Here is a 12047-nt window from a genome sequence, read left to right as displayed (position 1 = left end):
TTTTTTTCAAGTTCTGTAGCAAAATTGTTAAAAGTTCACATAAAGGGAGATTGAAATGGGAATGAAAACAAATGAACACTTCAGTTGACAATACAATCTCCTCTTATATCTTCTATCTTTTGAAAGCACAAAACAATAACAATTTAAGTATCTGGCAACGTAACAATGACTTTTCTGATAATCTATGAAATAAATAAGAAACCTACCTATCATTCCAACTAATTATGGTAGTGTTGCTCTAAACAAAAAAACTTTATGAATATGATTATCTGGGTCTTATAGTTTAGTGGTATTTGTCGAAAAGCACACATCTTGCAATTGTGATGTATTAGCCCGTCGGCTAAACAGATATACAGAGTATAAAAATAAAAAGCTGACCCACGCGTACAATTCTCTGCACGATCATTCGGCACCATATTTCGGAGCCTTTATGACAGACATGATATAAGGAAGGTCGATACGGATATAATACACTGTCTCATAAGCTGTCCCAAATGTTTAATATGTATGATGACTATAGCTCAGTTGCAAGAAAACGATTTGTAAACTAATTGAATAATCTTGAATTTCAATTTTTGCATCTAAATCCATTTGAAATGTTTTTGTTCTATGTCTATAGTATAAAGTCATGTGTAGCAAATTGTTATAGGTAACTGGGGTATATGCAGTTAATAACGTGTATGATTATAAACATAAAACTAGAGCTATGTGTATAGATTCAATTCTAAGGTTGTTGATTCAAACCGTATAAGGGTCAACCTCTCATATAATACCAGTGCTATTTTAAGGGGACGCATATTGCTACATTCACAGTTCATACAGAAATGCGGAAGGGGTGCATATATTCAAGAAATCGATGGTGGGAAAATAAAAAACATATTCCTAAACTGATATAATACTGATGGACACCTGTAATATTCAGTATTTTGTGGATAAGGATGTGGTACTATGAATGTAATAGGAAAACAGAGGTCTTTGTGAAAGTACATTCAACACAAAATATTAAGCTTCTGTATAAGGAAAAAACAGGTTTTTTACAATAACAATGTTCCAAATAATGTTGAAGGGATGAGATTTTCTTTCTAACACACCAGGTTTGCTTAAACATGTAAAAAATTTAACGCCACGTCATTTCAGCTCGGGAAGGACGCCATATTTCTCATTGATAAAAATGTAAACGAAAAAAATCAGAGTGGGATTAGCATAACATGACATTCTACACAATGAATACCTTAGAACAGATATCTAAGATGCTACACAGGTCAGGCGGGTTAAATGCATAATGGCGATCACTTGAAATTCATCTTGAAAAGGTGGTTAATTTTAGTTTATTTACATTGTTTTTAATTTTCCCACGACTTCTCGGCGATTCACTGAAAATGTATTACTGCGCCGGACGAAAGGTAACTCTAATAAACAACGGGAGACAACTTAGGTGTCAGCACGTGTACGATTTTTAAAAAAAAAAAACATGTCGATGATTATAATTTCTTATCAAATAGTGAATCCTATTCAGATATTCGTCTTTAATATTAGAAAATTATTAATATCTGTGGACATTTGTCAAAAGATATTACTTACATTGGACTACTTTGCGCATCAAACTGGTTTCCGCTTCGGTTGTTAGGCACTTCCGTTATACTTTTTGACAACAATAACAAAACACAAAATGAATCAATAAAATCACTTATAAACCGACTGCTACTTAAATCAGTGTAAGTAAAGTTGTTGTTACAACATTATACATGTTCGTTACGTTATGAGATAAAGCTTATCTTGAACTGCATAATCCATTAATTACGTTTAGATGATATTGCATTTACAACTTATTTGACCCCATCTTTTACGTGAATGACAGCATTCTCGTTCAACTCGTGCAAACAGAGTTATGAAAAGTATGGTGGAGAATTCAAGAACAAATTATAAATGGCATTAAAGTGAGGATAACTGTATATTCGTCCAGTTTTGATCATTGACATGCCTGCTGTGTATTAGTAACTTTTGTGAACAAGATTAGAATGTTAATTACTTTTGCACATACACACATTGATTGGACCTCTCAACCAAATTTCATACCTTATTTTAGGGATTTTTAAGACAATGCATTTTCAAAAGTTTGTTGAATGTGTTTTGATATTTAAGTGCATTGTAGTTCATGAATACCAAGTTAAAAATTAATAATGGCAACATTTCTAGGCCCTTATTGTAAGCCACTAGACTTCTGTAACGATAAATGTTTAATGTATTAAGGGGAATATACTCTTTTAGTTTTGGAATGTGGCATTCCTTGACCACCGTATCTTTTCTAATGCACTACTTTGTAAACAAACTAAATAATGTATTTTAGCTTACATATGCGAAATGAAAAGCAAGACAGTGACCATATTTCACATTCTTTCTTTAAATTAGAATCTGTAGGACATTGATAAATGTTTGGACAAGGTGAAGCACTATTATTTTCGCACCAAAAAGTCTTAATTGTTGACTTTGAATGTACACAATAAGTCTTATGTAATTCAACAATAACTTTCTTGTTTCAGTTTTTTCTTTTTTATTTTAGTGAGCAATTCTTTGTGTACTTATAACAGTTGAAACAGTATCCATTTCATGTACCAAAACCTTGTACTTTTTTGCAGGTAAATTTTATCATACCCCACCCACTTTTTATAATTTTAAAGTATGCGTCCCCTTAAAGAAAGCGGCATCTAGACAAATCTAGAGCTTGAAATCTTAATCAAGCTTGAATAAATTGTCTTGAGTTTTTATATGATATGTTTTACATGTATTTAAATTAGACGTTGCAAGAAAAAATACATAAAACACCCCAGATGGAGCCTCTGATTTGAATGTAACTCTATTTTACCAATACATTTTTGTTTTGTATTTTTTTCATAGTAAAATCTAACAGGTCAGTACCCAAATTACAGTAAAATTGATGTGAGAATGAAAAGTGAACTGAACAGGAATGTAGACTATTACTTGGATAACCTTGACTTAAAACAAAATATGTACCTATGTGACTTGTTTTATGAAATACCCTTAATGAACCTCAATGTGTAAAGAATATTTAAATAATGTTTTGATATCATTAAATAAAAAAAATGCATTAACTGAGTTCTGTTTACTAAAATGACCTTAAAGGTAAATTCATCATATAAATGAGATTTTTTTTAACAATTTCCCCTTTTATAGGGCCTACTCCATATCAGTTGTCTGGGACTTATCTATCAACCTGTATAAAATGTTACTGAATAAATATTGTGTCAAGAATAATGACTGATTAAGGCCATACAGTAACTGTTTGGAAATAGTTTTCAAAAATGCATGATTAAATGTATAAATCATGGGTCTCTTTTTGGGTCCTCATCTTAGGCTAAAGTAAGGTCGATGAACCGTGTGTCTCTTCCATTTTTGGATTCAGCATACTTAGTACTTTAAAATAGTTATATGTAAAGTTTCATGCTTTCTTCAGAAAAGGAAACGTACTTCCCTATAATTGAAACGTTAATAGATAAGCCCGCTTTACCCTCATTTATAGTATATTGTTTTATTTACGGTTATATCCGTATGACACTTGTTAACAATACTAATAACGATAATAAAACAAAAAGTGATATGATTTGATCAAATTTTATGATAATCTTTTATCTTGTTTGAACACATTGTTTTCAATATTAACAATCTTTATTAGATAAAAAGTGTTGTACGAGTGCAATAACCTTCATCCGAAATTTTGTCGCCGCCATGAAGATGACTCTGGAAGTTTTTAAGAGTTTTGCCGTCCTCTGTTTGCTTTCCGTTTTTCAGGTAAAATGTCTTTTTAATAATGTTTACTTTAATGACAATAAAAATAGACGTTTCTTTAGTAGTTCGAATGATTCGTCCTAAGTTTCTTTATTTTCAGTATTTATATGTTACTTATATGTCTGTAACGTTTCAGTGCCACACAAATCCCGTCGGTGAAAAGCTAGCTCATCACCAAAGGTGATTTATCGCTCTTATATACTGTCATCTTACTCCAATGACAATTGACAGGTTTACAAATTTGCATATTAATGGAATTACTTCCCTTTATGCATTCAGTAATCGTTACATGTCTAAGTGTATCAAGTAAAATATTTATTCTTCAATACTTAGAGGATGAATATGGACGTGTCTATATCAATCGACGACTGAAATAATTTGGAAGGAAAAAGATGATAGTTCTCTAAACTATTTTACAGAAAAGTGCCGGTACGAGTGCCAGTCAATTATCCGAAGGACATATCCATGCCGCTGTTGAAATACTTCATTTTAAAAACCCTTCTGGCACGAGTTTCCTACAATATTCTACGCGCAGCACGAGAAAATGTTGCGACTTGAGCAAAAGCAGTAACTGCGATGCCAGGGATACATGCGATGTAAGATTTTCAGTCTGCATTGGCAGGTAATATTTACTTAGTATGAATTTTTGATTTGTCATTTATCTTAAGCAGTTTATAAGCATATAAATTATTTTCGTTGGTTCAAGTGTGTTTGTTTAACTTTTCGCATAAGTAATGCATAATATGACTTTGTTCTTCTTCTGGGACACAGTTAATGAAATTATCAAAGCAAAAGTACGATTGTCTACTTTTTTATCCACATTTTTCTGCAGCAAGGTCTTTTCTAAGTTGCTGTAATTAAACAGGGGCATTTAAGTTAATGTCTTATAGATTTACATTTATTTTGGTAAGTCGAAGAAAATATAAAAGTCGAGGCTTCAGTCGATACTTTTATTTCATCATACTAAGACGAAATTCATAAAACAAACCTGATACGGCTTTGATGAAAACTGCATTGCAGTGTAACTGGACAAAGCCTAGAGGATTGTGTAGGCATACTTTTAAATTCGACAGAAGTATTAAAAGATACTAATTCAGCTTGGGAAGCAACAAATATAAAGTTTCCAGTTTTTAATCTGACAACATGGAATTCGGTAAGTAATGAAAAAAATAAACACTTACCTTCGTATGTTAAAATAGGGGTGAGATTTTGATATAACGTGATATAATGATATATGTAGCAAGAGCAGTTGCGTTAGGTATAACTGTGCGATTTTGATGTAACGTTAAATAATGATATATCTATTGTAGCTGCGTGAGGTATAACTCTTTTCATGGATAATTATTTGGCACATTTTACAACAACGTAGCAGCAACTGAAAGAAATTTAGTCTGACTTCCTGGCCAATATATGTCAATAAAATATGTGCAGACCGTAAAATTCACATCGCTATATCTTCAATAGATCTCCCTTATTGAAAGAGGTCGGGGTTGGGGCGATTTGGGACTCCAAGTAATGACATTCCCTAATTCGAATATTGCCCACTGTGATGTGGATTCGAAATCTCGCTTGGTTGTATAGAATTCTTTATAGGGGGAGGAGCCATCCTGCGGAAGCCCGGCAGTTCAATCAAGTATCCGCCTGAAATAAAATAATGCCCGGAGGAGATTTTTTGGGGTCTTCCTCCACAGTGAAAAGCTGGAATGTCGACATTATCATCTATAATTGTCACTTGCAAAAATGAACACTGAAAACATAATATGATATTGGTTTTTCCTTATGCTGAAAATCTTCTACATTTTTATCTCCAAATGCTAGCGACAACTCTTGTTGATAGATAAAATCTGTAAGAAAATCCATAGAATGCAACCAAGCAAAATTATAACACACTCGGTTTGATTATTCATGAAACCTAATGGAATGTGTAACATCCCTAGCACTAGCTTAAAGTCTTCAAGACCAAAATCTTGAAACAGAGTTGATTTTTAATACAACAATAAACTGCTTAGCGGCAGTATTTGATTTCCGACCAAATACCCATTAATTACATCGAAAGCAATTAGTTCAGTTACGATAGATAAAACAATTGGTATTAGTTTTTCGTTACTGAATTATCGCGATGAAGGTCAGACCCATTTAGGCCATTGCTGATTTGTAACTTATCACGCTCCAGTTTTAACTCCATGGTGATATGTGCAATGAAATAAAGTATTGTATTTTGTTCGATATTTGGGCAATAAGATATAAGAGACAACAATAGTTGCAAATAGGATTTAACAAAAAACTTATGTATGTTCATAACCTTTACGAAAATGTGTAACAGCCTGAGCTTAAGCAAAGGCATTATGTTACTTTAAAGTAACGCCGTATTTGATGTGGGTTTGATTTTTGGCTTTACACAAATGGCCAATCTAGAAAAGGAGTGTCAAAAAGTATATTTGTGTTACGTTTTAGGAAGAGAAAATTACAGTTTATATGATAGATGATGACACGCCCGGTAACAACAACGCAACACTTGCTGGTGATCTTATAGATATATTTACTGGTGACCTAAAGATGCAAGTTGATACAGATTTCTGGACAAGCCAACAGCATCTGGTTACCCTCACTAAATGTGCAAGGTTTCCGATCTAGCATATTCATATTTATGTACAGTAAACTATTGCTTCAATTCGACCGAGAGAAAACTGCTTTGATTTGTTTTTCTCTGTTTCGCTTTTGCATTTCACAACTGAAAACAATGACATTCCTGTACATTTTATCTGGACCAAGAGTTATAAGCGGAATATTACTGTAGATAAAGCTATATTGCTAAGTACCAATAAGCCGTAACATTTATATTAAGTGAAGGCTACTAAATTAATGATAAAACAAATAATGAACTATGTTACAATTATGATACAAAAGGTTTAATATATTTTCCTAGACATTGATACTAAGACATTTTGAAACTGTTGAATAGTATTATACTAGTGCTATTAACTTGTTCATTTTTTTTACAGTGTAACTATTGGTATACGTGTGTTTTGTGAATCCAACTATTATGGCGAAAACTGCAGTCAGTATATGAAACCAGATATGTTCCATCACACAGATATTGTCAATAGATCTATAAAACATATTCTTGATTGCAAGAGCAATGGTTTGTTATAACTATATTAGATGTATGGAAAGCCGCAGCTGTCTTATATTAGTTGAAAATGACTTATCGTCTTTTGTTACAGTGGTACCTACTCTCTTACTGTGCTATCATGTTTCCTTGCAATGTCATGTCTAATGTATGTATTATTTTGTCACACAGACGTATGTTTAGTGTATGTACTATCTTGTAAGAAAGGCATATTATTTTGTAAAAGGCCATCCTATTTTCTCAAAGTAACATGCTATCATATATGTATTATCTTTTCAACTATATTTTCATGTTAAAAGTGTGGTCCTACCTTTTCAAAAACAGTGTCTTATTATGTTACAAAGCTATGTTATCAAGTCATAGTGTGACGTTTACTTATCCAGATAGTATCTAATTATGCTAATTAGCCATGTTATCATGTCACAGTGTTGTGCCCAGTGACAAAGTAGTGCATTTATTAGATATTAGACATGGCAGCATTGCAAGTAACCTGGATAACAAGTAATTAACATGACAAAGCAGATCCTGAGAAGATGCTAATGTAAATAAAGAACATACGCCATTTCATCTAACGTAAGACAGCTGCGGCGTTACATATATATGTATATATGAGTGTTTTTTTTTTAATTATTAACCTATCTATTGACGGAGGCGTTTTTTGCTTCCATTTGTTTCTGTAGTCACTACAATTTTTTGCAATGTCAGTCAGGTAATTTGAAGGTGTTTCTAGGTTTCTTGCGAGTACTAAATTTGGGACCAAACGATTTGGATCAGTAGTCCGAAGCTTTCTAACGAATATCAAGCCTGGAAAGCATTAGTTCTAAAATTCGTGGTTCATTTAATGACGTTATTGCAAAACTATTGTGTATTGCAGTGCAAGTTAGTGTCTGCATGAATTCTAAAAAAAAAATGAAGCAATAACGTCATTCTGTAAACACAATTTATATATAAAAACAATTAAGGATATTAATTATTACCTTAATGCCAGTAACATACAATAAAATACTTGATAATAAGTAGGTTTTTATTTTCAGGATCCTCAGTGATAAACATTTTCACCAGTGACCCATATTCTTATACAATACCTTCTCTTAAAAAAAGGCTAGTGTTGTTTTTGGTTGACAAAGTTTGTTTAATGGCTGCTAATACGGTAAACGTGAAAATAGATAACGTCAGATATGAAAGGTAAGTTCGCTTTTCAAAATGACAGCATTACTTGGTAGAGGCAAGTACAAAATAGCATTTCATTTCCTATTTATTAATTCATTAGTGTCACAGTTTACATTTCACATTCATTTGTATGCATGTTTGCAGCCATTAATACGTTGCTAACTTTGAAGCTAATTTTTGTTTCACGTTAGATATTTCATGACAATATAATGGATTTTATTGTGTGTTAGTTTGTTTATCAAATATCCCAAAGTAAACTTAGGATTAGAACAGCTTTGTCATATGTTCCGTTATATTTTTTTTTAAAATGTATAACGGTAGAGAAATACTAAGAGTTGCATTCAGCGGAGACTGCCAGAAACCCATCACTGACTTAGAAGTTCATCATGCCTTGAATTACATGAGAAGCTCTGAAATTCTTCAGTACTTCGGAAATAAAGTCGAGCGTTTGGACGAGACTATAAAAATCAAAAAGGTATCTTTCAGCCGGGCGGCTTTCCAATCAGTAGACTTATATGGCAAAATGTTTCTACTATTTATTTAGTGACTACGTGGAAAGTGTTTTTTATAGCGGTGTTTTTTAGTTTGAGGGTACTGTATTCTAAAACAGTTCTGTCTAATTTTGTGACTGAAATCTCTCTCTCTCTCTCTCTCTCTCTCTCTCTCTCTCTCTCTCTCAAAGAGTATCTATTAAATAATTTAGGTGATATCCTGTTACGCGAAAATGCTAAATGTATAAAATTAGTCATTTTTCTTTTTTAGTCGTTATTTTTCTGTCCTCTTTTATGAAATATACTGTTCTTAAACGAAAAGAGAATATTCCAAACTGCTTTATATACATAGCTCGTATTACTGTCGTGCTATCTTTTAAATGTGGTGTTTTCTTGGCATTAGATAGATATTTCTTTATCTGAAACTGATAGCTCTAAAATTTAAACAGATGTCTCTAAGTTCTAAGTACATGTAGTTCCTGTATAGTAAATCGGCTAGCCGTAAATCTAAGGGCGACTACAACTGTTTAAAGGTCGTCAAGAGATGGTTTGGAAATGGTAAGCTAAACAGAGATCATGTTCTTTATATATATATATATCTTTCCTTAACCACCAGATAAAGAGAAAACTTTCAATCATCTGAGAATGTGGTTCATTCAGTTTGAATATATTTTATGTTTAGGGGCGCCTCAATATTGTATATAGATTGTTGGACGTCTTTCGTGTTGATTCAACAGGGAAGACCTTGTTATGCAGAGTCAATGAATGCAACGCGACTATACATATAGATTATAGGAATCAAAGGTACAATTTATTTTATATTTATCTTACATATTTACGTAAGAAACTACATGTACGTGAAAATATGGCGATACATGTTCAGATAATGAATCTTTTTAAATAGAAGAACCTGGTTATTTTGTAAGACTCTGGTTACTTTTATGCCCTGCACCCGCCAATCACATTGAAAAAGGAATGACTTTGTCCCGTCCTGTTCTGATTCCGAATTGTTTTCCTTCATTTGAACCGGTACATGTAAAGATGCCATTTAGAAATCTAAAAGATGTTGACATGATCATAAAACAAGTTCACATACCAGCTCCAGTAACTATGACAAAATTATTTCTCTTTCTCACTTGGAAAATGTCTTGGAATAGACATTTCCTTCAATATTTCTACAACCTTTCCACGCACTTGATTGCAACTTCAATCAGACCTTTTGGATCAAAATAAGAGTTCATACAGAAGTCCTATAATACTGCCTTTTATTTCCAATTTTAGTTTCAAATTTGTGGCTAAGTTGTTGCTTTGGTGGTGGGAATATCTATGAAACCAATAAAGGTATTGCATTGGAACGACAAGTTCACATTATAAGTCCCAAAACTGTGATTCTGTTTTGACAAAATTATTTCCCATTTTGCCCATGTAAAATGTGCTAAAGTCGACATTTCCTCAAGATTTTTTTAAACCGTTTGGATCTCAACTTACAAATCAAGCTCCATAAAAAGCGTTTGACAAAACTATTCCCGTTTTGAACTTACACATAATGTGGTAAAATTGTTGGTCATATACCGTATAGATAAACGAAGAAACTGCAAGCAAAACATGCGCGATGGTTTATTTATTTTGTTACCGTTGAAATTACATTATGTATAAGGAGACAGTTCTAAAAATGCTTATAGCTTCCTACTCAATCCTCTATGCTAGTATATTTGTAAAATTGTAACAATTGCAATTATGTCAATAAATACTGTTTAAACCAAATAACTCTGAAACCAATGAAGGTACTATATTGGCACTTTTGATTGAAGGTATGGTGATGGTTAATTATGCAACTTGATATGATTTTACAAAGGGGCTAAACCGAATACTCAGACAAGGTTAAATTTGATAGAAATACCTAAAAGACTAAATGCAGACCTTCATGACTGATCCCGGGAAGCAGCGAACAAGACAATAAATGTCTAATGTTGAAACATGAATTTCCACGTTATAGGTAGAGTTTATGAAGTGAAAATTCTTCGTGAAAATGAAACCGATAGGGAGAGGAACGGAGCGTAGCGGAGTGACCGGCCGAGGTTTCTTTTTCTCGAAGAATTCTCTTCATGGACTCTATCTGACATAGTGTGAAATCTACGTTTAACCAATAAGAATTGCAGAGTAAGTCGTGTCGGATTCTCCGCCTACCTTTGACTAATAAAAATGTGTCGGCATCCTTTGAAATACGATGAAGGGGCGGTCATTGGAACGCATGCGCATTCTGTCGACGCTCTTCAGTGTGTAGAGCTGTTCTTCGGAAATTATTGCTATACAGTCACATTCACATTGGTCTTAAGGAATAAGAAAAAACTTTTTTTAAAAAAATGATAACTCGCTCTGATTGCACACTATATACTAGCAAGTACTTTCTCACTTTCGTAATCAAATCTCTTTAAATCATTAGACTAAAAACTGAATTATAATATTTTCTGTCCGGATTTGCTGTCTGCAGAGTAGCAAAATCGTGATCCCAGATATATCTAGGATCGTGATGAAGCCCCGAAGGGAAATAAGCGAACATCCTGCTACCTAGTTTTAGGTTATAAGACACTAAAAGCTGTTCTTCTTTATTCTATATAAAACTGACCTATTTCCAATGACCGCAGCATACATGTCAAGCATAGATCTGTCATGTGATTTTAGCAAAAAGAAATGCAAAGAAAGTTAGGAAAATAGATCTACAGAGCAAAAAACAAAAACAAAAAAAACACTAAGGACTATTTGTATCCACCATTATGCGACTACCATTTTTTTAGCGCCGTTTTTCTATTTAGTGTCTGTATGCCATAGGTTATAACTTATTAAAAGCTGTTCTTCTTTATTCCATATAAAATTTACCTATTTCTAATGACCGCAGCACACATCAGGACCCATTTTATATGTCTTTAACTTACATTTTCTTGAAGAATATTGTCAGTACTAAATAAAAATCAAAGAAAAAGTGGGGGTCATGTTTGATGCAAGAAAAATATTTTCAGTCAAACACAAAACTGCAAAATTAGCTAAAAATGAGACCCAAAATTATAGTGGTGGTGTATGATCTAAGTTTTCATGAAATATTTTGTCATGTTGTTATTTTATTATGAAAATGCTACGTACATGTCAAGCATAGATCTGTCATGTGATTTTAGCAAAAAGAAATGCAAAGAAAATAAGGAAAATAGCTCTACAGGGCAAAAAAACATCTGAGGACTATTTGTATCCGCCATTATGCGACTGCCATTTTTTTAACGCCGCGTTTTTCTGTTTAGTGTCTCTATGCCTTTTAAGGCAACCAATTTTTCGACGCCTCGCGACAGAAACACAGGAATTTGACTGGTTGGACTTTATTTTCATCTCAATATAGAAACTGAAAATATATGCATGTAAAAGGAACTTTGCCGAATTTGAATATATCTTCGGAATTTCGAGAT

The 12047-nt window shown here is 32.9% G+C and overlaps 1 protein-coding gene across 1 annotated transcript in view; it reads left to right on the top strand.

Annotated features, from left to right (window-relative positions):
- The first annotated feature begins 3623 nt into the window (after positions 1–3623).
- LOC123553974 (uncharacterized) overlaps positions 3624–12047 on the top strand; it is an 18156-nt gene continuing 9732 nt past the window's right edge. Inside the window, exons 1-8 of the mRNA XM_045343774.2 lie at positions 3624–3807; positions 4224–4426; positions 4825–4957; positions 6259–6425; positions 6807–6946; positions 7969–8119; positions 8426–8579; positions 9278–9399. Coding sequence (XP_045199709.2) covers positions 3745–3807; positions 4224–4426; positions 4825–4957; positions 6259–6425; positions 6807–6946; positions 7969–8119; positions 8426–8579; positions 9278–9399 — 1133 coding nt within the window. The 5' untranslated portion in view covers positions 3624–3744. The remainder of the gene's footprint in view (positions 3808–4223; positions 4427–4824; positions 4958–6258; positions 6426–6806; positions 6947–7968; positions 8120–8425; positions 8580–9277; positions 9400–12047) is intronic.

The sequence above is a fragment of the Mercenaria mercenaria genome, chromosome 7 (genome assembly GCF_021730395.1).
Source record: "Mercenaria mercenaria strain notata chromosome 7, MADL_Memer_1, whole genome shotgun sequence".
In the NCBI taxonomy this organism is placed as follows: Eukaryota; Metazoa; Mollusca; class Bivalvia; order Venerida; family Veneridae; genus Mercenaria; species Mercenaria mercenaria.
Note: the sequence above shows the minus strand (reverse complement) of the source record. Positions and strands in the feature narration are given on the sequence as shown.